Source organism: Pristis pectinata, chromosome 1 (genome assembly GCF_009764475.1).
Source record: "Pristis pectinata isolate sPriPec2 chromosome 1, sPriPec2.1.pri, whole genome shotgun sequence".
In the NCBI taxonomy this organism is placed as follows: Eukaryota; Metazoa; Chordata; class Chondrichthyes; order Rhinopristiformes; family Pristidae; genus Pristis; species Pristis pectinata.
In genome coordinates this window covers 113,855,757-113,882,370 of record NC_067405.1, presented here as the reverse complement: position 1 = coordinate 113,882,370, position 26,614 = coordinate 113,855,757, and the positions used below count along the sequence as shown (strand labels likewise).

The 26,614-nt window shown below is 38.0% G+C and overlaps 1 protein-coding gene across 1 annotated transcript; it reads right to left on the bottom strand.

The window, feature by feature from the left end:
- Positions 1–3,343: 3,343 nt before the first annotated feature.
- Positions 3,344–20,171, bottom strand: LOC127567752 (organic solute transporter subunit alpha-like). Its single transcript, XM_052010743.1, has 7 exons — positions 20,012–20,171; positions 15,335–15,489; positions 13,817–13,890; positions 13,571–13,729; positions 10,807–10,918; positions 9,248–9,503; positions 3,344–3,647 (listed from the first exon to the last, which is right to left on the bottom strand). Exons 1-7 carry the CDS (start codon positions 20,058–20,060, stop codon positions 3,520–3,522), a joined length of 933 nt encoding a protein of 310 aa, XP_051866703.1. The 5' UTR covers positions 20,061–20,171; the 3' UTR covers positions 3,344–3,519.
- Positions 20,172–26,614: the final 6,443 nt, after the last annotated feature.

The window sequence follows — 26,614 nt, the reverse complement described above, 5'->3', positions numbered from 1 at the left end:
TTACTGCAGTTTTAACCTAAATTATATTGTCCAACTACAAAAGTCAGTAACATACAATCGAAGGAATAAAATTCCTGTTTAAATTCAATCTTCAGATACAATTTAACTGGGCACATAATTCAACTAAAGACTGAATCTAGTTGACACCCTGAATACGAGGCTCTTTAAGTTGCTGTTGGAGAATTCTACAAGATTTTCAGAATAACTTTAGTGTTTAATCATTAGCAAGTAACTTCATTGGATACTAAAATGGAGCAAATGCTGTCTTAGCAGTTTTGCACATGTATGAAACTGGCCTAAAGTAATATTAATTAGAAACTTGTGATCTTCTCAAGAGATAATAGCCTTCTCAGTCCCTGTCTGCAACTGATCTGTCTTTGGCTACAAAGGTGATGACTGCACTCTCATGCAGCCATACAGATCTCTATGAAGTGCACCCTCTGGTTCTGAAGGAGGTTGGCTTTAGAGATTGGTTGGAGGCATTGGAGATAATTTTCCAGGCACCTATAGACTCTGGCATGGTTCCAGAGGACTGGAAGGTCGGAAATGTAGTTCCGCTGTATAAGAAAGGTGGGAGGCAGCATAAGGGAAATTACAGACCTATTAGTCTGACATTGGTGGTTGGAAAGTTATTGGAGTTGATCCTCAAGGACGAGGTTATGGAATACCTAGAGGTTCATGACAAGATAGGTCCAAGCCAGCATGGTTTCATGAAGGGAAGATCCTGCCTGACCATCCTGTTGGAGTTTTTGAGGAAATCTCAAGTAGGATGGATAAGGGAGAGGCTGTGGATGTTGTGTATTTGGATTTTCAGAAGGCCTTCAATAAAATGCTGCACAAGAGGCTGCTTAATAAGATGAGAGCCCATGGAATTACAGGAAGGATATAGAATGGTGGAGCATTGGTCTGATAGGCAGAAAGCAAAGGGTGGGAATAGAGGATCCTGTTCTGGTTGGCTGCCGGTTTACCAGTGGTGTTCCGCAAGGGTCGGTGTTGGAGCCGCTTCTTTTTACACTGTATATTGATGATCTGGATTATGGCATAAGTAGTTTTGTGGCTAAGTTTGCAGATGACACCAAGATAGGTGGAAGAGTAGGAAGTATTGAAGAAACAGGAAGGTTGCAGAGATAATTAGACAGTTTAAGAGCATGGGCAAAGAAATGGCAGATGAGATTCAAGGTTGAGAAATGTGCGGTTGTACACTTTGGAAGAAGAAATAAACGGCAGATTATTATCTATATGGGGAGAAAATTCAAAGTACAGAAGTGCAAAGGGACTTGGGGGTCCTCATGCAGGATACCCTAAAGGTTAACCACCAGGTTGGAACGGCGGTAAGAAAAGTGAATGCTATGTTGGCATTCATTTCGAGAGGTATAACATATAAAAGTAAGGATGTGTTGATGAGGCTCTATGGGGCAATGGTGAGACCTCATTTGGAATACTGTGTGCAGTTTTGGGCCCCTTATTATAGGAAAGATATACTGATGTTGGAGAGGGTTCAGAGAAGATTTACGAGGATGTTTCCTGGAATGAAAGGGCTTACATATGATGAGCGATTGTCGGCTCTTGGACTGTACTCATTGGAGTACAGAAGAATGAGAGGAGACCTCATAGAAACATTTCGAATGTTGAAAGGACTGGACAGAGTAGATGTGGCCAAGTTGTTTGAGTCCGGGACTAGAGGGCACAGTCTTAGAACTAGAGGGTACCCATTTAGAACAGAAATGAGGAGAAATTTCTCTTGCCAAAGGGTCATGGATTTATGGAATTCGTTGCCCCATACAGCTGTGGAGGCCCGATCATTGCGGGTGTTTAAGGAGGAGATTGATAGGTATCGAATTAGTCAAGGTATCAAGGGATTTGGGGAAAAGGCCGGAAATTGGGGCTAGATGGGAGAATAGTTTAGCCAATGGTGAGGTAGTGGAGTAGACTTGGATGGGCCAAATGGTCTACTTCTGCTCCTTTGTCTTGTGATCTGCAACACAGGAACACATTCATCCAGGGATGGATGCAAATTCCAACAGCCAAAAAATTAATCAGGTGATGATCATTAGCACTGTTGTGTTGCCATGTTTTCAGAACAGACTTTATTCGAAATGGTGAGAGAAGGAGTTAGGTGCTGGTACTGAAGTTTGACTATGGTAGAGAAGAAGTCTTCAGATGTGCAATATAGCCTAGTGGAGCGAAGGTTATCATGATGCTATCCTTCAATTAGTTCTGTTACCGCATCCTTACTAATTCTTAGTCAATTGAGTTCATCGGAGTGAAGAAAGAATTGATGCTGCAGATGATATTGAGAAAAGATCATAGCCTGGATTAATTTAAAGAGATTTCTGTGTGGCCTAATTCTATTATCCAGTTCAACAGTGTTACTGTTTCAGTAAATAGAGAAGAAATTTATACGCTCTATACCCATTATAACCATGCTTCTCCCATGCAGTCTTGCTATGAATCTGCAGGATTAGATAGCAATGGATGTGCATTAGTCTCTTGTGATTAAAGGGATAGAGAAATGGTGGAACTTTTTAGTTTCATGTCACTTCATAGAGATGTTACATGTCAGTAAAGGAATCGAATTACAAGCTTGCTGCTGGCATCTTATGTGGCCATATTTCGCCATTTCCAGCACCAGGTGCTTTCCTCTCTACACCAAGGTTATTTCCTGTGATGTTATCAATGAAATGCTTCAGGTTGGGGATGTGCCAATTCTGAAATCAGCTTCTCATTTTTCTCCCATTTTTTTTTTTGCAGCAAGAATGAATACCTTAGGTCAACTTATAAATGAGGACTACATCCCAAATGGTAGGAGTAGTTGAATTATCACAATAAAAGAAAACAAATTACAGCTGTTGTGTCCAGGCCAAGAATTAAAATTCTAAGTGTATGAACTTTGTAAGGCGGACATGAATTTGGGAGGCCGCAACATGTCCAAGGGCCTTGGCGATGAAAGGGATGGAACAGTAGCTTGCAACAGCAAAAAAGCTTTGGGAAGATGACTAATGACAATAAATTTAAGGAGCGAGAAATAGTACCTTATGATAGAGAATATTTAACAATATTTACTGAAGTTGGGTGGTCAGTTGTGTAGTGAGAATAAGATTGAGGGAATAAAAGATTTTCATGAACTAGATGAGTTTGTCAAATGCATGTGAAAAGATGGGACAGAAACTGAAGAAAAATATAAGGTTGCAATTAGTTCTGAAGGAACATTTGTCTTTTGTTCAGTCGTTACAGGAACAAAGATAAGTGGCAAAGGCAGCAGACTAAACCTATTGAGTTCACATTTTAGTTATGTGAAAGAAAACAGAGAAAGCCTTCTGATCTTCAAGGTATAAACCTTTTTGAAACTATTAATGACAATACAAAGAAAAAAATTACACATTATGGAATATTACAAGTCCATCCATAGAACATTATGCTGTTAAATCTTATCAAGTTATTGTCATTAAATCAAAGTTCAGTTTTTGAATAGATAACTCAGTAGTTAGTGTTAAACATAATTGATCCATTAGCATCAAATCAGCACATATTGTGAAGAGGGTTTTCGAAATAAAGTGGTGTAAGTTCTGGCAAACGTTTCCGATAGTACTTTCTGGATACAAGAAGAAGTAAAAACATTTCCAGGATTTTTGCATGGTGGTCTATTTCTGTAAAAGAATTCATAATTATGTGTGAGTGTAAATTTAGGAACTGAATGAAAGATTGAAAAAGCTGGGACAATATTTGGCTTTGCACTAACATGCAGATAAGATAAACATTAATGGCATTACAAGAATAAATAGATAAATGGGAAGAATAAAACTGATAAAAGTAAAGATAAATAATACAGCAACATGAAGCTATATAAACAACAAAAGTGAATGGTGATTAATGTAATACTAAGACCAAAGCAAACTACTGTGGATACTGACAATCTGAAATAAAATAGAATTATTCCAGTGGAATCAAACTGTATTTTGTGAAAAGAGAATAAAGTTAACTTTTCAGATTGATGACCTTTCATCAGAACTAGAAAAAGCAAGTACCAAGAAAGAGAAAGTAGGGTGAGGGATGAAAAGGAAAAGTCTGTGATGACAAAGAAGGATGATGGTGCAAGGGCAAACAGGTTGCAATTGACAAAGAAACACAAAATAGGACCCAGAGGACGAAGTGGGAATGGTGGAATGATTGCCAGCATTGTGGGCGAAGGGCCGGGCCTATTCTGTGCTGTACTCTTCTAACTACCGGGCAGAAAAAGTAGTGAAAATTATTGTAACCCAAACTTGAACTTAATGTTGAGACCTTAAGTCTACACGTATCTAGTTGAAAGATGTGCACTGTTCTGCTAATGAGCCTGATAGAATTATGTAAGCACAGAAACACACTAGTTAGTCAAACTGGTTCATTCTGGTGTTTAGGCTCTACTTTAGTCTCCTCCCATCTCTTCTCAGCTAAATTTATCAGTATAATCACCTATTCTCTTCTCCATTATACACTTGTCCAGTCGCCCCTTCAATGCGTCTACACTATTCGTTCCAACTACTCTTTGGGCAAAGAAATACTTGCTGAATTCCCTACTGGATTTCTCAGTGACTATCTAATAATATTGGCCTCTAGTTATGCTCCTTCCCAAAAGTGGAACAGTCTCTTTTAAAAGTATTAATAATTTTAAAGACATATTTTGGATCATCCCTCAGCCTTTTTATCCCAAATGAAAACAGATTTCACATTTCTGGTATCATTCTTGTAAATCTTCTGTGCTGCCAGTCCAATGCCTCGACATTCCATTTATAATATGACTCTGTGAACCGTACACAATAATTTAAATATGATCTAACCAATGTTCAATGTGGGTCCAGCATGACTTCCTTATTTTTTAATTTTACCACTCTAAAAAAAACTTAGTGCTCAGTTTATCCTCTTTTTGATCTTGTTAATTTGGCACAATTTTATTTGGGATCCCTTTGTTCCTCCGTCCCACATAGACATATACCTTCCAAGTAATAAGTGACCTCCTTATTCTTCAGAACAAAATGTACTACCTGACAATTTACTGTGCTGAAATTCATTTGTCAATTATTTACACCACTTGCGTTTAGGAAGGGAGGGGTCAATTGAGAAGTATTGGAGAGAACTGTTCCTTTTGGATGCTGAAACAGGAGAGAAACAGGATTTATTTAGTGCAGCACAAATGATCATAGAAGATCTGTTGAGGGTAGTGGGGTTCAACCCCAATGTGGTTCTGAGAGGGTGGGAAATTATTCAATTTCTGATGTCATATCATCAATCTGAAATGTTACCCCTGTTTCTGTAGGTATTTCTAGCATTTCCTGTTGAAATAATTCATGCTATATTTAATTCTTTACAGCAAATGTCTGAATATTTTAGCATTGCCTAATAAAGGCTAAGATTAGTGCCTTATATTAGGAGATTTAAAAAGTGCTTGATCCAAATTTAAAGTAAAATGCTCAGGGAATTTAGTATCTCCACGGATCAATGTTCCTTGTATCTGATCTCGTCATGTGATTTCAAGATCCCCAGTTACAAATTTGTATTATTGTATAAGCACCGTTAATTTTATTTCTGAATATAATCTTGTCAAGTTTCATTCAGTAGTTTTAAAAGCTAGGATACTCCAGGAGGTGGGTACAGATTTTTGGTAAAATTCCTGACACTCTGGAAGAAGAATGTGAGAATGGAGGTGTGCATGTAAAGTTTACCTAGAACATTGCCAGTCAGAAGTGATGGATAAACTAATATCTATTGGCAGTTATCATTACATTGGCCAATCTCTTGTGCTGTTACATTCGGAATCAAGCCCATGTACAGTAATCAGATCAAGCAATGTTAGAGTGTAGGGGAATAATGATACACAGGTGTAGAAAAGGGTATGGAAAACAAGGTAGGAAATATTTTCTGATCTTAGAAGGCCCACTTATGGAAAACAGAATATTTCTTCAAAAACAGAAAATGCTGGGAACACTTTGACCTGATACCTGACCCAGCAGAGAAGGTCAGGGAGGGATGGATTGGACAAAAAGACAGGACAATACCATACACACTGATTACTGTGGTCCTGAAACAGCTGAAAAATTATGCTGCAATGATTTAGACAGGTGCCATAGCAACATAACCCATCCTCCTTAAGAGTAGAACATCTCTTTGTATGGAGCTACAAACTGGCAACCACGGACACTGCCTGAAGGCGATACACTTTACGAGGTGAGGATGTGTACTGTAGCTGCAGATGGGATGGATGGAATATCTGGAAAATGTACCACCCTTCACCCTAACCATCAATTCACTGAATTAACATTGGAGGCCAAGGCCATGCTTAAGAGTTTCACCTTGTTCCCTGAGAAGGTGGATTTTTGATGTGGAGTGGGTGATGATGGACAGTGTAAAGTCCTTCAGGAAATACATTCATCTCTATTGGGAAGAAATGGCTCAGGAGATCCATGCTAAAACTCTGAATATGCTTCCTTTTAATATGTTTACATGAGTCAGATCAATTGATGCTGCAGCTTCAGCTAAACTGTTCTCCTTTTCTTGAACAGTAATAGGGCTATCTACATCTACATCCAAAGTGAAAGAGAAGATCATGAGTAAGACCTTTATTGCTAAAGGCAAGGAAGGAAGATTATCAGTTAATGAATACATGAATACTGATGCACTTTGCCCTGTAGTGTGTTGGACAAATTGGGCAGAACCTTTGGATTAAGGATGACATGATTCCACTGCAGTTTGGTAGATTCTGAGATGGCTAATGTGACTAGTGTGTGAACCAAAGACTGTTCCACAGAGGGAGTGCTGGTTGCACGATGAGACTGAAAAGTGGGTAGATTATGAGGTGCCTGCTAATGTAGTTCCAATCTTAGAAGCTATAGAACAGTAGGGATCATTACTGCTCAGTAGACCTTTAATCTGTAGTCTTGATTTTCATAAACTCTTTTCCTCAATCAACTACAGGCCATGCTGATGAATTGAAGGAAGTGATGGATTTTATCATGGATGTCTGGCTCTTGGGTCATAGTTATACAGCACAGAAACAAGCCCTTCAGCCCAACTCATCCATGCCAACCAAGTTCCCTATCTGTGCTATTCCCATTCGCCGACATTTGACCCATTTCTTAACCATGTACCTGTCTAAATGTCATTTAAACTTTGTAATTGTACCTGTGTTCTATCACTTCCTCCGGCAGCTCGTTCCAGATACCCAACACCCTGAGATGAAAAAGTAGCCCCTCAGGTCCCCTTTAAAATTTTCCCCTCTCACCTTAAATCTATGCCCTCTAGTTTTAGATTCCCCTATCATGGGAAAAAGATCGTGACCTTATCTATGCTGCTCATGATTTTGTATATCTCTTTAATATCACCCCCGAAACTCCTAATCTTCAGGGAGAAGAGCCCCAGCCTATCCAGTCACTCCTTATAACTCAAGCCTGGTAACATCCTTGTGAATCTTTTTTCAACCCTTTCCAGCATAATGACATCCTTCCTATAGCTAGGTGACCAGAACTGCACACAATGCACCAACATCTTGTACAGTTGTAATAAGATGTCCCAACTCCTGTACTCAGTGCCCTGATCGATGAAGGAAAGCATGCCAAATACGTTCTTCACCACCCTGTATACCTGTGTTGCCACTTTCAGGGAACCTTGTACCCCTAGATCTCTCTGTTCTACAACACTCACCAGGGCCCTACCATTTACTGTCTATGTCCTGCCCAATAAATGCAACACTTCTCACTTGTTCGAGTGAATTTCCATCTGCCATTTCTTGGCCCACTTTCCCAGTTGATCTAGATCCTGTTGTAATTTTTGATAACCTTCACCATCCACTATACTACCAACTTTGCTGTCATTTTCAAACCAAACTATGCCAATTATATTCTCATTCAAATTGTTAATATAGATGACAAACAACAGTGGACCCAGCACCAATTCCTGAGGCACACCATTGGTCACAGGCCTCCAGTCTGAAAAATAACCCTCCACTACCACTAAATATATAGGAAGTAGTCCATGTTTTCTACAGTCTTGACGTGAATCTTTAATTATTGGAGGTCAGTGTAGTGTAGCGGAACAGGTTAGTAGAGGGCCTTTGTCTTGCAGATGTAAAGTGTCAGCTCTCATATACTTTAGCAAATGAGTCGTGAATGGCTTAGAGCTCAACCTCCAGGCAAGGGCTAATGTAAGTGTCATCTGTGTCCTGCAATTTGACCACTGAGGTTTGGGTAGCCTTGGTTCTGGGGTGTCATTGCTATAGGTTACACAGTTTCCAATTACTTCTGAAGATTAGGTCCTCTTCAGCAGAAAGTTTGTTGGAGGTGAGGTGCAAAGTTCCAACAAGGAAGATCGAGAAGAATGTTGGAGCAGTGGCAAAGCCTTGTTTGATACCAGTCTCCACTGGCTCTGGTGCAGACCTGTCAATTAGTATCAAGCCTTGAGTAAAATGGAGCAGATATAAGGTGGAAATAAATTACTGTGGGCAGCTAAATTTGAGGAGAATATTCCACTGTCCCTCCCCACTGATGGAATCAAAGTCTTCAATGGGAGAGTGCCTAGGAATAGTAAATTTTATCTGCAAAAGACATGAGAGTCACTAGGTTAAAATGCCTGAGAATCATTTATGATACAAAGTATGCAGAGGTGTACTTGTGGTGCCCCAATGCTTGCAGTGGTCTTGGGACTAACTTTGATTTTCTTATATCTTTAGAAAAGTATTGCAGGCTGCTTGGATAATGCCCTAAATTCATCTCAAAGCTGTACTCCACTCAGTGGATACCCACTTAAATGGAGCTGTAAATGAACTAACAAAGAAGTGTGTTCCACATTCCATCACCAATTTTGACGTTGAATCCACTAATCCAGAAATGTTTCCCACATTCTCTCTTAGCTGTATTGAAATGCTCCGTTTAGATAATTAAACCGCATAAAGGTAAGTTGTGAAGATTAAATGGTAAAATAAACATAGGCATACTTACATCAGCATTCTTTAAATGCCCTAAATGTTGATCTGATCCTAGTTATATTTTTGAAATTGAATAAAAATTATGCCAAAATACTCAAAGCAGTAGACTATATTCATAATTACAACAACGTTGTTTTATACAGCACTGAAGAATTTCATTTTCATTTCCAGTAGAAATGTATAAAAGTATTGTCATTTTTAACATTTAAAGGTCTTCTGTATTTTATATTATTTTGCCTGCTGTGTTTGCATAAAATATCAAATTATTAATCAATATTAATAGAGACTACTCACGTGAAGCTCTGCCTTTTGAGGAATATAAACTCACACATGGAATGATGTTGTAGGTTGCAAGGCAGCTAAGGATTAGTGGCTGTAAATTGCTAAGGATGGTGTAGATAATTATAATTGTATACTTGGCCACAAGATGATAGCCTCCTTCTGCAATTCCAAATGCAGCCTTCAGTAACAGATTAAATACATACAAGGACATTAAAGCAGATATATTGAGTAGAATCTTAATGTAGAATAAGGGATTGGTTGAATTGACCTGTAATAGAAAGTTTCACTGATAAATACAGTTGAAAATAAATTCTATACTTTTGACTGCAATGATAAAACTTTTCAGCTAAGTCACAAAAAAATGTTTCTAACAGAACATCATAAATGACCTCAGAAGGATTGACGAGTTAATAGGTGAATATTGCGCCTTCCAAGTGTAAAGAACTAAATTGAGGAGATTAGTATCTAACTTCCGGTAACCCCACCCCTTCTTTTTCTTGCACCCCCACTCCCCCACTCCTTTGTCTTCCCTTCTCCTCCCCCTCCCCCCACCTTCTTATTCTGGCTTCTGCCCTTTTCCTTTCCAGTCCTGATGAAGGGTCTCGGCCCGAAACATCAACTGTTTATTTCCCTCCATACATGTTGCCTGACCTGCTGAGTTCCTCCAGCACTCTTTTTGTGTATTGCTCCGGATTCCAGCATCTGCAGAATTTATTGTGTCTCTGAGATTAGTAGACTGGTGTACTCATATATAGGTCTTTGTATCATACTCAGCACCATAGCCTTCTTCCCACTCCATTTGATGCACTCATTGAGCATTGCCTTACTAGTGTAGGATTTATCTGTTCAGCAACCTCAGTTAAGGTTTTACTCTAAGTATGAATGTCAAACTACTGTCAATAAATGGGTTAAAGGAAAAGAAAATAATATGATAAAAGGATAAGGTAGGCACATGGGACTGCTGCTTATGTGGTTCTAAAGCAACAATGTATATTTTTTATTATTTGAATAACTTGTTTTACAATATAATTTCTTTGAAATTCTATGTTTGATTATTAAATAAATTATGAGTAGGAGTCCTTGTTGGGCATGATAACAATCAGAATTACCAAACATATCTGAATGATTTCTGTTTTCCCAATAACCACACAGGATTGGAAATGGGGGAATTCATCAAGTGTTATCAGTTGGAGGTGCAGTCCTACAACAGGATTTTTTGCCTCTCTGCAACCCAAGCATCATATGCAGTAAATGCAGGATATGCAAGCAAGTCTCATGCCTAGGTTTAGCAGTTGTTTTCCCCATACATAGATTTATAAAATCTATCAACAACTTCCAAACTTTGCTTGTGAAAAAAATATTCATTTAAATGAAGATTAGTTACCACTCTTGAGGTCATTAAACATAAATGCATTTAATATTGTTTTGTTAAAAACTGTAATGCAAACTAAATTATTCATGAAACTACCCATGAGAATCCCCAAATGAATTAAAGTATTAACAAATTGAACTTGAGGTTGCTTATTAGATATGCACCTTAACACTGAAACAAGTAAATTTCAGAAAATTACCTCTCCACTGTCATACTTCCCGTCAGCCCACAAGACAGCAGAAATGAACTGAAGCACTGGTTGCAGAACTAATGTCTGCAAAATACCGATTCGAAGGATTCTATAAGCTTTTCTGTAAAATATCCCAGCATTTAAAATCAAAATGATTAAAATAACATTGCTCTTTACTTAGTTGGCTGTCAAGTGCATTAGGACATCCTCAGATTGGCAAAGACAATGAATGTAAAAGCCTGTTTTTTCTTTGAACTTTATTGGTAATAAAAGTATTAGAGATGGGGAAAAATTTGTCTGAAGTATTACATTAGATATTGAAAGTCTTTCGCTTTTCAACTGACACGTGAGGAGGTTCTCTAAAAGAATTAACATATTGGGCAACCAATGATGGGTGCACATGGGAAGAGGTTGCAAGAGGTGGGAGGTAATACCATGAAACTTTTATATCTATATTCAGTCATAATTCATAACTTTACAGCAGAAGTGTGCACCATTCAACAAAGAGCTACAAGTTCTCCATGTATGTCAACTAATGCTACTGAAAGCTTATTATCTGGTCATTCATTTTCAATCATTTTTGCCAGTAGACAAAACTTCAGAAGAATCAATTAGCAATGAATATAAGGGAGTCAGTTTTAACTTTACCTGCCCAGTAGAAACTGACAGGTCCCAGTGAGAAAGGAACACATAACTTACTGAAATGCAAAATATTTCCGATATTAAACCTGTGGTTTTGTAGTTAGCTCAGCTCCTGTCTAAAGCAGGCATGGACCTCATAAATTTATGCAATATTAATAGGAGATAATGATACTGTTTTAAATGGGGCCTCTGCAGAGAAAATGTGGTGGCTTTGTCACAATGGAGAAGCCGTTCTGTAACTATCCACAGACAGAGAAGTTCTTCAGGTTAATCTACAGCATTTCTTAATGGAGTCGGATGAAGCCAGTGTGTTTTTTCAGGTCTCATGAGGAATTTTGCTTTCCCTGGTACCACTTAACTTGAAGCCCAGAAGTTTAAAAATACAGAGGCTCTGCCCTGCAACAAATGAAATCAGCTGAATAGTTTCCCATCACAAAGCCACTTAAATTTAACATCAGACTAAGTTATTACAGATGTAATTTTTTTCTTTCTCAGATTCTAACTTACACATTGGTATGAATTAATTACTATGCATGAGCCCATAGCGGGCTCATTTTAACACCTCATCTAAAGAATAGCACCTACAATGCTGCAGTACTATTTATTCATTCACAGTATGCGGGCATTACAATGATCTTTCAAAAGAACTTTCTGCCCTCTCGAGTTGATGTGAGGAATATCACAACATTAATTTGGAGAACAGCTCCAGAGCCTTTCTTGTTTATCCCCTAAACCACATCAGTAAAATATGGTCATTACTTCACCATTCATTGTGAAATTTTTGTATTCACAAATTGGCTACTATATTTCAATATCTTGCAACAGTAATGCTTTTGTATAGTATTTTAAAGAAGGCACCAACTGGTTTAAGGTAAATATCTTATTCATAATGCACAAAGCAACAATACATTATAGTTTATCTGTAATAATTAATATCTCACAATATGATTTTAAACCAAATAAGGCTGCTGGATTGAAGGGAGAAATTGGAGAACAGAAAGAAAAAGGGTGTTGAATATTGTTGCATAAATGATGGAATTAATGGGGTATCAGCTACTATTATGATTACTTTTGTTGTAGCTGGTACAACCGTGCATATGAACAACAATTTTCACTATGGAGCTAATAAAAGGTAGATTTTATGCAGTTATGCTCAAATGTATGGTGTTTTAAAATTAAGCTATGTTAATGATAATTTTGTTGAATATATCCATTTCTCCCAGCAGTTATGTAATCCAAGAATCTTAATATAATTTATACATGGAGAAACATTAATGTATACTAACCTAGCTTAGTCAAAAGAAAAGCTTAAATTGTGGAAGTAAGTCATACTTAAATTGCGAAACTACAAGGATAAGATTTTGTTTTGCCAATCTTAGCAGATGTGTCATCTAACATTCTATTGTGATATTTTTGGCATTTGTGACACCAGATTTGAACTCAATTTCACAGTTAAATGGAAGGAAATCTAAATGACTAAAACACAATGAAAAGAACCAGCAGTGAGTCCCAGGACTGTTGTCATCAAATAGGGAAAGAAGAGCTTGTCTGGATCTGCAGGAATTAAAGGAAGGGTGAGTTCTATGCCCAGAGTCTGAGCTAGAAGTGACCTGTCCTATATTCATGTCTCCTCCAGATGGATAACTGAAAGGTTGGATTAACTGACTTATTGATTGATTTGAAGGTTCAGCTGTCCCTATTATAGTGAATAAAAGCACAAACATTTCAGGTGGCAAACAAAAGGGAAGAAAGAGCAGACAGGACATGAAATGGATTTACACTTACTGGAAATACTGAGCCTTTTGTCCCACACCAAGATGATTATGTATATATATCACCATGGTGTTGTTAACTTCTCATTGAGCAATTCTTACTGAAACTGAATCAAAATAAATTAGTCCAATCAAGTCACTGTAACCATACTGGCAGTGACATCAAATCTGTTTTGGGCTGCAAAGGGCAACGTCTTACAATGTCACCACTAAAAGTGCAACCAAATTTCAAATCAATTTCAAACAGTTCTGCTCCAGCTATGTAAATTAGAGATATAAAATTGTTACTAGAGAACAACCATCAGCATACTTGATAGCATTTAATTACATTAAGCATTTAAACACTTATGAATACATACCTGTTTATCCTAACCTTTGGAAGACAGATGCAACAACAACAACAAGGACCCACATTTAGAGATGCCTCCACATACTGTAGTTTGTCAATGGCTTCAGTTACTCCACCAAGGTAAGTTATAGTAAGGTGAAAGAAACCAAACAAAGATATACTTGTATAACTGTAAAATATAGATCATTCAAGTTAGGTACTGAAACTGAGTTCACCATGGCTATTTTTAACAAAGTTGATTTACAAATGTACTTACACTGCTGCCACAAAGTCTACCAAGGTTCCAGCTCGTGGAACAAACATCCCCAGCTGATAGGCAACTGTCGTTACCTAAGAAAATAAGAGTATTAACTTCTGCTGAAGATATCCCAATGTTTTCACTTTATACATGTGTATTGCTTAATGTTAAAACCATAGTTATACTCCAAATGGCTGTAATGATAGTATTATCAATTTAAACAATGCTATTTTCCACTTGCGTGGAAAGTTGTGAAAAAAGAACAAAAGTTGCATTTTTATTAAGGAACATTCAGAGGACAAGGAAGTAACAAGTACTTTAAATATTAAAAATATTTATTAACATTGATAGAATTTACATATAAACAAAATACTGGATGAATCTTCCTAGAACAATAACAGTATACTAATGATGTCTGCTGTCGTTAAGCAGCACTTGGAGTAAGGAATATGTCATGAAATATGAATCTTCAAAATTGCTGGCAAATTTACTCTATGTCATAGAGTGAAACAGAACAGACACAGGTCTTTCAGACGACTGAATCTATGCTGACCATCAAGCACCCAATTATGCTAAACTTAATTTATTCTCTCCATATTCTCATCAACTCCTCCTACATACAAGGAATAATTTAAAGTGACCAATTAACCTTACAACTCGCATATCTTTGGGATGTGGTAGGAAACTGGACCACCCAGGGGAAGCCCACATGGTCACAGGGAGGATGTGCAAACTCCACACAGACAGTTCTGGAGGTCAGGATTGGACCCAGGTTGCTGGTGCAGTGAGGCAGCAACTCTACAAGTGTGCCAGTGTGCTGTTGCTCATTGGTTGGCATAAATGGCATTTTGCCCTCAGCTTTCTTGAAGTTGGTCAATTTTTACACCAATTGTCCATCCAACTAACCATAATAAATTAAGTCAGAAGCTTAACAATTTGATATTGTTTAATGCCAGTCAAAATCTCTGGCATAGAAAGAGAGCCATTTAACCTACTTACTCTCATTTCTGCATGTAGTAAGTTGCACTTTCAGGCTCCGTTAATACCCCATTTCATACTTTAAATAATGTACATGATGTGTCTGTTGATGGCAAGACCAGCATTTATTGCCCATCCCTAATTACCCTTGATCAGTTGGTGGTGAACTACCAATTTGAACCTCTGCAATCTGTATGGTGAGCAGATAATCTCAGTATGTAAACAGCAGTAATGATAGAACAACAAATTGGAGGAAGGCCAGCAGGTAATGATGTGCCTTCTGCCCTTGTTCTTCTAAATGGTAAAAATCACAGGTTGGGGAGGTCCAATCAATGTATCCTCATAAAGTAAATGGGATGCATTTTGTAGATTGTACACTCTAAACCCAGAATGCAATCATGGTGGAGGGAGTGAATTTACACTATCCAAAATGTTAACACATCTGGAATTGATCACCCTTAACATCTAAAACGGTAAATGAACTCTAATATGGAAACATCACTGCTAATAACACCATTGGTGCAATGCAGCAATATTCAATCAGAACATGCTACTTACTGGAAATAAGCCAAGGACTAAGAGGGTTTTCTCCTTAATTACATCATTTGCAGTATTATTGTGCAAATAGATCCATAGCTCAATGAAGATGGCATAAGAGGCAAACGCTACCATATTAAGTATTACCGTGACAACAACATCACCAGCTGTGAGACCTATTGAAAGAAGAAAAAAAATGTACTAGAATGGCATGATTTTTAAAATTTAATTAAAATTGGTAATAATAATGTATATGTTATCAAGTTACATCCAGCCAGAGGAAATATAACTAAACAAATAAATATTTCCACGGTGCCTGACCACTAAAATAACAAATAATGTATCAAGAATTCTCTGAATATCGCTGGCTGAATTTTTCACTCTGAAAAGTAAGTAGTCGCAGGACTATCCTTTGATCATATGACTGCATCAATGGTGCAACCATATGACCCACAGTAATTTCATCCCAAGGTCTTCATTTCTAATCAAGACTGTATTTGGCCAGTTCTGCAAATGCAGTTAGGTTTACTAGTGCCAGTAGATAAAAAATGCAGTTCTGATAGAGGTTTTAAAGGCTGCAGCCAATTAATGGAAGAAGACAAAAGAGACTTCAGATGCTGGAACCTTGAACAAAAATAGAATGCTAGAAGAACTCAGTGTCTGTGCAGGCAAAAGGTGTAAGTCAATGTTTCAAGTTGAGATCCTGCATCAGGACTGAGAGGGAACAGGAAACATTGCCTGTATGTAGCAGTACATAGTGGGTGGGATAGAGGCTGCTAAGTGATAGATGGAACCAGATGGGAAGAGGATGATGAGCAGATGGAACCAGTGGGCTAGAGGCTGGTAGGTGATTGGTGGAATCAGATAGGGAGAGGATAATGGGCAGATGAAACCAAATAGGGGATGGGAGGGATGAACAAAGGGAGAAGGAAACTAGGTTGACAGGCAAGAGTGTGTGGGATGAGAGCACAGGGTTACCTGAAATTGGAAAATTCAATATTGATACCACTGGGTTATAAGCTACCCAAGGGAACATGAGATGTTGTTCTTCCAATTTGCGTTTGGCCTCTCCATGGCAATGGAGAAGGCCAAGGACAGACATGTCAGTGTGGGAGCGAGAAGGAGAGTTTAAATGATAAGTAACCAATAGCTCAAGGTGGCCTTTGCAGGCAGAGTGCAAATGATTTGCAAAACAGTCACCTAGTCTATGTTTGGTTTCACAAATGTAGTGGAGGCCACATTGTGAGCACCAAATGCAGTAGAACAGGTTGGAAGAGATGCAGGAGAAGTTCTATCTCACCTCGAAGGGCAGTTTAGGTCCCTGGATGAGGTTAAGGGGGAAGTGAAGGGATAGGTGTTACACCTCCTTTAGTTGCAGGGGAAAATGTCAGGTTTCAAAAGGTATTGATATACTGATACAGCAGCAAGAAGAACAGAAGGCCCAGCTAACATGCAGCATCAGCAGTAGCCTTGCGGGTTGGGTCAGAAGAGGGGATGTTGCTGGCAAGACTCCTAAATTCTCTGATAAATCTATGGAATGCTTGAGGGCAGCATTACGTGGGCAGCATAGTGAAGTATCAGATAGCACTGCTGCCTCAATGCTCCAGGGACCCATGTTCAATTTTGATCTAAGTTACTGTGCTACGTGGGGTTTTACCTGGTGTTCTGTTTCCTCCCACATTTCAAAGGTGAGCTGGTAAGTTAATTAGTTACTGTCAGTTACCCTAGGCAAGCAGCAAAAGCATTAAAGGGGAGTTGATGGACATCTGAGAAAAAATAGGTTGCAGGGCTATAGGGAAATTGAAAGAGAGGGACTATTGGGACTGGCCTTCTGGGAGCCAGCAAAGCCCTGAAGACCAGAATGGCCTTATATGTCTTGGTAAGTAAAACTGAGAGCTGCTTCTGTCTGCATAATACAGGGGACCATCAGTCTCTTGTGTATGAGCTGGCGGGCATTCAGTTGGATCTTTCTGAGGTACATCAATCATGGTTTTCACAGTCTTTCACAGCAATTAAATTTGTGCTGAGGTCTTATTTAAATTTGGCCGAAAAACCTTCTGTGCTGTATAACTCTATGACTCTTTGCAGGATGAAATTTGTGCATACTGGAATGGGGAGTAGAAATAGACTGACTTAGCAGAATATGCATGGATGGGAATAAACAGGACCCCATGTTTTCCAATCAAAGAAACAAGAGTAAATTTATTCAACATCTAAGTCCACAACCTACCCAATACAAAGCACTCCATCAAAAATAAATAAAGGTTCAAATTTAGTGGTCACCAATAACAGTATTTGCCGACTACATTGAAAATAGCTGCTTAGAAAGCTACAAAGGACCCTGAGACAATAATTACCCATGTGTCATTAGGTAGGTTAAACAGCCAATCATTTTGAAAAATTCTCACAGATAGATAGCAAATCGAGAATAAAGGGAGATATTTAATAAAAAATTCAATCATTTTACAGAAAGTAAACAAAATGAATTTGGACATGGACACACACATAAAATTATTCTGACAGTTAAAATATCATAAACGTTTTTAAATATTTGTTTTAATTTTAAAATCATTGCATTTTTAAATGTTATTCTGAGAGTCCCATTCTATATGGGTCAGCATAACATAAAAGAGTAACGAGGCATTGGAGAGAAATTAGAGAAGATTTACAAGAATGATAACAGAAATACAAAGGCATACATATCAGGAAAGGATGAATAGACTGGATCTCTTTACTCTTGAGAAAAGAAGGCTAAGGGGGAAACCTAATACTTTGCTCTTTGGTTTTGTATACCAAAGTGGATAACCTCATATTTTTCCACATTATATTCCATCTTCCATGTTCTCACACATTCACTCAGCATATCTGTAAACCCTTGAACCTATATATTTTCCTCCTTACTCAAAATCCCATTCAGTTTTGCCACATCAGCAAACTTGGAAATATGACATCTTATACCCTCAGTCAAATTGCAGTACCCCACTCAACACATCCTGCCAAGCCCCATTTTTGCATTCTATTTGTTAAGCAATTCTCAATCTATGCCCATCTGTTATCTCCAAATCCATGTCCTCTGACTTGTTGACCAACCTCCTGTTTATGATCTTATCAAGCATCATATTAATTAAATAGATTTCCAGAGAGTGGCAGCGTACTCCAGGCACCAACCACTCTCTGTGTAAAAAAATCTTACCTCATAAATCTCCTTTTAACTTTTCCTCTCTCGCCTTAGCTATGCCCTCTAGTTGTTGATAGTTCCAATCTGGGAAAAAGATTCTATCTCTGCATCTCATTATGTTATATACGTTATCAGGCCACCCCTCTGCTCCGTCACTCCAGAGTAAACAATTCAATTATAGCTGATACTCTTTAATCCAGACAACATACTGGATGGTGAACCTCTTCTGCACCCTCTCCAAAGCCCTCACATCCTTCCTGTAATGTGGCAACCAGAACTGCACACAATAATCCAATTAAGGCCTAATGAAAGTTTTGTACAACTGCAATATGACTTTCTGACTTTAATACTCAAATACAGCTTCAACATAACTTTCTGACTTTTACACTCTTATGTACTTATGTTTGTTTGGCATTTCTGATTCAATTTGATTCTGTTCAAAGAAGTCTATTTTTTTTATCATTGGATATAGAACATTGTGAAGCACTGGGCAAAACTTCATTGTTATCATTCAGATTCTTAATGAATCACTGTTTGAAAAGCCCAAAATACTATTTTTTACAGTTCTGATGCAAATCATATACAATGAACATTTCATTTAAAATGAACAACACTCTTAGGGAAAAAAAGCAATGAGCAAAATTAAACTTGATGCATTATACGGCAGGTACAAAACAAAACATTAAGTGCTTTTACACTGGTAAAAATGGGGAAAAGCAGAAAATGCAATAGAATTATATTAAAAAATTGCTTCATATTCTACAAAGTTAGTACAATATTTTTCTTAATATGCAGATAATTACTTTTACAGAGACATTGACATGCATTCTTTATGTTACCCAGTGATTGAAATGTTTTTGTCACATTGTGGAACATTCATGCTGCTAGGTTAGGTTTTAGGCTCTTGTCATTTCAAGACTCCACACACTTTAACATAATCCTAAGGAAGTGGTTACAATGTTGGAGGCTTTACATTCAGATGAGGCATCAAATTGAGGCCTCTTCTATTGGACATAGAATATTCCATGCCACTGTTTGAAGAAATACTAATTATTTTTCTGGTGTTGGGGCTCACATTAATCCTTTCACCAAAACAGATCATCATTTTTTGTGGGATCTTGTGTGCAACCCAACAGCTGATTTGACTACACATTGCTTTCAAATAAATGTATTGGATGGGCCATGTCAAGGGGGATGAGGACACTGTATAATTGAAAGTTCTTTAAGTCATTGTGATTGTCAAGCCAGTCTCTTCAGAGATTATACACTCCAGAATTTGAGAATTTGAATTTATTTTTTACCTGTTTATTTTTCAGGAGGCCAAGAATGCTCTTGGAGATGCACTACCTGCGTGAACCACTGGTATAGGTGCTACTAGAACACTATTGGGTAGAGAGTACCAGGATTTAGAATCAGCAAAAATGAAGGAACAGTGATAGATTTCCATGTCTCTTTCATTTTCTAACAAGTTCTGATACTGAATTATGTTTAATATTTAAAATCATTATCTGTTGTCCTACCTTTGATTTGATCTTCAGAACTCGGCAAGCTGTGACTGCAGTTTGGCATGATTGTTGTAAGTAAAGCTTCAAATAAATCACTGATCAAGGAGTTCAGGCAGGATTAAATATTCTGTTATGGTTGAGGACTGTTCCAAGTTTCTCCCAATAAATAGATTAATCCTTTCTGATACTTTGTTGTATTCAATTCAAGGTATTTATACACAAGAGTTTTGTCACTGGAATTTCTTTGTCATGAATTGTGCAGACTAAATAAAAATTCTGCAAACGAGAGCAGGAAACTCTGTCTCCAATAAAATGTGAGACAAATGAACTTTGTAGTTTAACTCTTTGAGTACTAAGCACAGTTTGAGTGCTTTCAAAGCACTGTGCTCAAACTTTCTAACATGCGACATCTGAAACAATGAAATGTACTTACACTATTCCCTAAATGAATTGCAAAAATCATAAAAATGAAGTTTATTTTGTCATATCAAAAAATTATACTACAATTCTACAAAGGGTTAAAAGATTATCAGCTAGCAACTGGTACTAGCAAGCAGAGCAAACAGTTTTATCATGAAAATGGAATGTCATAGGTACACAATGCATTTCAGAATGAGAAGTAATGGAGGAGTTTCTAAAAAAGTAATTTGTTAAAAGTGTGATATTTAATATGGATGTAATAAATAAGGATTTTCTTCACAGTTCATTTCATTAAAGAATATATGCATTGAATTGGAATTATTTTAAACTTGATTTCTTCAGCTATTTCCTCCAACTATTTTGCTGTCTGTTACAGAAAATATAATTTCAAATTATAAACCATGCAGTGCAGAAATTCATGATTACAAAGCAATTACCACTGACTACCTGAAAACAACTAAGTTAAGGTAAAATGCCAGATAACACATATAAATGATCAGGGTTTTTTATACCTTGGTGAGTTAATAACATCTTTATATTAATTTTGTAAACTTAGTTGAATGATGAGTGATACAGAGTATATATTCTGAAAATGTGGGTACATGAAACAAAACCATGAACTTCCATCATTTAGGTTACTGAAAGAAACCCAAATTATTTTTTTCATAGGCAGACAATTCCTCCAATCTGAATGTTCCTCCTGTACTGTTACAGTGAGGCTCAATGCAAATTTGACATACAGCACCTCATTTTCCATCTGCGCATATTGCAGTCTTCTGGACTCAGTATTGCATTCTACAACTTCAGTAAACTTAATTTCCCAGTCTGCATCAGTCATCCATTTGCAATATTAGCTCAGCTTGTTTTTTTCTTCTCTCTGAGAGTATAGGACATGGCCTGACCTGACGGGCTTGTCCTCCTGCTCTGCATATTGCAACTCCCACATTCTTTTGTCTATGTTGTCAGGTCGAGGCTACCAAGACAGGTTGTTCCCCTAATCTGCGTCTAGCCTCAACCTGGCAGTAGGGGAGGCTGTGGACAGACATGTCAGTTTGGGAATGGGAAGTGGAATTAAAATGAGAGGAGATTTTTGTTCATGCAGGAGGAAGGTTTATGAGTGACAATTTTTCCTTAACAGCGTAGAGGTTGGTAAGTTCTCCTTCAATGAAAGGATTGATTCTTTTTTAACTTGAAGTTTGTACTCGTTTGTCATGGTTACTTTTTTTTCCCTCCATGTAAAGTTTTGTGGGATCTCCAGGGTTATTTGCTCTGGGCTTTCAATGATAGCACTCATATTTTGTTTGTCATTTACTTAACATTTCCTTTCAGGAGACTGCAGTATATTTTATACTTCATTATTTCGCTTGGGGATTGTTGTGGATCCAAACCTAACTCGTTTTGACATCAACGTTCTGCAACAGCAACCATAATTGCCTTTAAGCCAGTTCCTATCATTGGCTATATCACTCTTCCACAGGTTTGAATATAAGCATAGATTTAATGCTCTCTTCATTTTTACCAATACTTTTATTGCTCCAAATATGGATGTTGAATTTTTCCTTTTGGTTGTTTTAATGTGAGATTGTACCACATTACATCATGTTTACAATACCCTTGAAATGTAGAAACTGCTCAAGGCTTTTTGATGTAAAATAAATTACAAGTGTCTAAAAATATTCTGTAAATAGTACTGCAAAATAATTAACCTGTGAAGTAATTTCTGTGAACACAAGTTATTAAGAACCTTTGTTTCATTTTTCTAATAAGTACATTAGGTGTTATTAACCAAATTAATCATTTAGGGCTGTAATTTCAGACACTTAGAAATAAATGAGCAGATCCATCCATATTTGGATCAATGGATTGCAATCAGGACAGCCAACCAATCAAAAAAAATCTAAAGCAAGAAACTATATAAAGCAGAAGACTGTCTAGCTATTTTTGTGCCACAGCAAGTGAGGTAGAAGAAATATACACTTATCATTTTAATGTAGCGATGACCCAAATAGAAAATGTGGGGTCATCATTCTTAAGGATTTGAAGCATATGAGCAGCATGAATTTAGCCTGCCAAAAATGGCTGGGAGGAGATTCATGAGGGAGATTGGCAAATGGAAGCCGTCAAGGGAAGCAGAAAAATAGCAACTGAGAAGCAGAGATTAGGTACATCAGCTAAATATAAAATTTGGGCTGTTGCAGGACAAAAAGAGTCTTCAATTTTAAACCATTTGATGTCAATGTTTTGTTGACAGACATATAAAGTGAACTGGGGTTTGGGTTGGGAGCAGAAGGATGAGAGTTTGAGGGACAGGGTAATAAGATGGAGAATAGGATAAGAGAGTGATAGAGTTGGGGGAAAAGGGAGAATGATAGGAGTGACAGCAGTGGGGGAATGGAGAGCATTGGGAAACAGCATGATAGTGAGGGGGGAGAGGGAGAACCATAGGTTGGAGAGGTGTGGGGTATTGGGGGTAAGGAAGGGATTGAGGGATGGGGACGGGGAGGTGGGAAAGTGGTTAGGTGAGGAGGACTGAGTAAGGTAAGGAAGTGGTTGGCAGAGCAGGCACGAAGGAAGAGCATGAATGCCCATCTGCACATGTGTGGCCAGAGTGCATCTAAGTGCTGGAACATGTTCACTGCAGTCATAACACCAATTCTTTCCATTTCAAGTTTTTTTTTTCACATTTTCATTGACATTATTCAGAGTTTCTCAAACCAGTTACTACAGACCCACAATAAATGCATGTTTTCATTTAAACACATTCTCACAAACTATAGTGAATCCTGAACTAAATCTCCAAAGACCAAGAACCTTAAATCCAGCACTTCTGAACAGCAGTGAATCCCATCGTCCCATGTGCTTCAGAGACAAAGCTTAGCTACAATAGGTATCTCTAAACACTGGAGAAATAACACTAACACTGTCCCCATAAACACTTTGAATCTATGGGCAAAATATGCGAACCAAGATCAGTGTCCTCTCCCAGTCCAACATACCCAGCATCAAGACTTTGATAATACTCAACCTGCTCCAGTTGTCTGTTACGTCATCTGCATGTCTGTTACCAAAGTCCCAAAACAAGGTGGGAATATGACTTCTAAGGCAGATGCAAAGAGGCTTCAAGTGATTTAGACAAGTTGAATGGGCAGGTGCATGTCAAATACAGATAAATGTGAAGTTAGCTGCTTTGGTAAGAGGAACAAAGTGGCAGAATATTTTTAAATGGTATTAAATTAAGAAATGTTGATGTATAAAGGGATATCCCTGTATACCAGTCACTGAAAGCAAACATGCAGGTGTAGTAAACACAGTTAAGAAGGCAAATCGTACGTTGACCTTCGTTGCAAGAAGTTTTGAGTTCAGGAGCAAGATTATTACTCCTGGCTGCTGGGTCTAGAAAGAAGGCTCACTGTTTCAGATAATGGGAAAGACATTTAGGATTCGGATGGGAAAAAGTGTCTTTACTCAAATGGTGGTGAACCTGTGGGCTTCTCTACCACAAAATGTGGTGGAGGTCAAGTCACTGAATATATTTAAGAAGAAAACAGATAGATTTCTAGACACAAAAGACATAAAGGAATATGGGGAGAGAGCAGGAATATGGTATTGAATTAGAGGATTACCCATGATTATATCAAATCGTGAAGTAGCCTCAAAGTGTCAAATATTTTTTTTCCATAACAATAAGAACCCATCAGATCCAAGAGAGAGTGGCAAATGACCAAAAATGGCTCAGTAGCAGAAACAAAAATTTAATGGTTGACAGGTTTATTGGTATCTAGACGATTGCAGTGAAATTCTGTGGGGTCAGTGCTAAGGCCATTGCAAATTGCAGCAATTTCCAATGACTTAGACTTAAGTGCAGAGTCATGATCAGGAAATTTGCTGATGGCCATGTGGTTGTTACTGATGAAGAAAAGTGTAGGAAGATACTTTTTAAAAAAAATCTTTAAAATTTTATTTATATAGCACGGTAACAGGCCATTCTGGCCCAACGAGTCCAAGAATCTAGTTGCAAAGGGAGGTGTTGAGTCCCAGGTCTAGGAGTTTGGAGATAAGTTTGCTTGGAATTATAGTATTGAAGGCAAAGCTGTAGTCAATAAACAATAATCTAATGTAGGTGTCTTTGGTACACAGTCCTCTACACATTTGCCGATAAAGTCTGTGATGGTGGTGACATACTCATCTAGGTTGGCTGCTGAGTTTTTGAATATGGACTAATCTACCAATTTAAAGCAGTTGTGCAGAAGCTCATCTATTTCTTCAGACCAGCACTGTACGACTTTCTGTACTGGATCCTCATGTTTCCTGTTCATACGCAGGGAGAAGGAGGACAGTCTGGTGGTCTGATTTACCAAAGTGTAGGTTGGGGATGGATCAGTAGGCATCTTTGATGGTTGTGCAGGCGTGGTCAAGGGTGTCTGAGCCCCTGGTGGGACCAATGTTGTCTAAAGGTGTATGTCCACTGAAGAATCAAGACAGGTGGATAAGGACATCTCTTTTATTGACTGTGGCATGAATGAAAAAGCAGTTGAGAGCATGTTACAACTGATAAAATGCAAGTCAGCCAAAGCATTAGATACAGTTCTTGTCACCATATTACAGGAAGAAAGTGATAACATCATGGTTGGTTCAGAGAAGATTTTCAAGGATGTTGCCTGGGATGGAGAAGATTAGTTATGAAGAAAGATTGTCAATTTAGGATTTGTTTCCTTGAAATTGAGGAGGCCAGGAAGATATGATCAAGGTGTATAAAATAATGTGATGCCTAGAAGGGCATTTTTCTCTTCAGAGATAAATAACTAGAGGGCTTAGAATAAGAACAAGAGGGGAATTCAGAAGTTATTTTTTTTCACCCAGAAGGGGATGGGCTCTATAACTTAGTGTATGAAAAGATGTGTTGAGGCAGAGGCACTCATTACATTTAATATGCACTTGATGTGGTGTTACCAATAAGGCTACAGCCCAAGAACTGTAAACTGAGACTAGCCTCAATAATCAAATAACCTCTTTCTACGCTGTAAATTTCTGATTCTATAATACATAATTCTGTCAGTACTCTAATATAGATGTGATCAGATTTAAGACAACGTTGTGCTATCCCTACCTTTCAACATTTGTCCCACCGGTGGTGAACATGTCAGGCTACTTTGTATCCACCAGCAGGTGGCCATATAAGTACCAACGCATGCATTAAAATCCCAAGTTAACAAAAGCTCAACGAAATTTTGAAAAAGCTTGAATTTATACTCTGCCTTTCACAATCTTAGGGTATCCGAAGTGCTTTACAGTAAATTAAGTTCTAAACTTTGCTTTGGGTATGTTCTCCACCTCAGAAGAATTTTGGATGGCTCGGCCTTACCACTGAGGACGCCAGAATAAAAAAAGTCCAGTAATTTTCAGGAATCCAGACCATTTGTGTATTGTTTTGAAAGCCAGTATGCCTCATTGCCTAGGAACACTAGCCTGGATGTACATTAGGTCCCAAATATGCTGGGAAAATAGGAATACCCAGCCTAGCAAGCCCACATCTAATTATTTCTAAGTTACAGTGGGAGTCCACTAACACAAACAATGAGATTTAGGCAGCTTTTTCTTCAACCTGAGTTTGATTCTGGTCTCCATTGTTATCTCTGTGGAGTTTGCATGTTCTCACTGTGATTGCATGGGTTTCCCCCAGATGCTCCAGTTTCCTCCCACATCCCAAAGAGCTGCTGGTTGGGAGATTAATTGGTTGTTGTAAATAACCCCTCCTGGAGGTGGCTGGTGGGAGAACCAGGATGGGAGAAATGGAGGAACGGGTTTGATAGGATTGTTCTGAAAGCTGGCATAGACTCACGAGCTGAATGGCCCCTCCTGTGTCATAGGAAAATATGGGATAAACATACTGAGGTGTGATAATATTTAAACAAAATCTTGACAAGTCCCAAATCCAGTCTCATGTCTTCAGATGTAATTTTGTCCATACTATATGAAATACGGTCATAAGTATATGCAAGAAGATGGCCTATTGTAGTTTTCTGATAGACAAATTAAAAAATGCTGTTTTGAATTAGTTATTGATTTTTCTTCCACTTTTGGGGGTTGGTTTGAAAGACAGTTTGCACACCTTTCAGTAGATGACAGGATTCCCTTGACTACACATTAAGGGTCTTCATATCTACAGCAGGGTTTCCAGAAAAAAAATGTCTTACGCTC

Excerpts from the sequence above, each read along its gene's own strand:
- LOC127567752 (XM_052010743.1), bottom strand. The coding sequence starts at position 20,060 with ATGCCAAACTGCAGTCACAGCTTGCCGAGTTCTGAAGATCAAATCAAA. Across the intron at positions 15,490-20,011 it reads TTCTGAAGATCAAATCAAAG|GTCTCACAGCTGGTGATGTT; the intron begins GTAGGACAACAG and ends TTCTTTCAATAG. Across the intron at positions 9,504-10,806 it reads GGAAGTATGACAGTGGAGAG|GTCAATTCAACCAATCCCTT; the intron begins GTAATTTTCTGA and ends TTTCTATTACAG.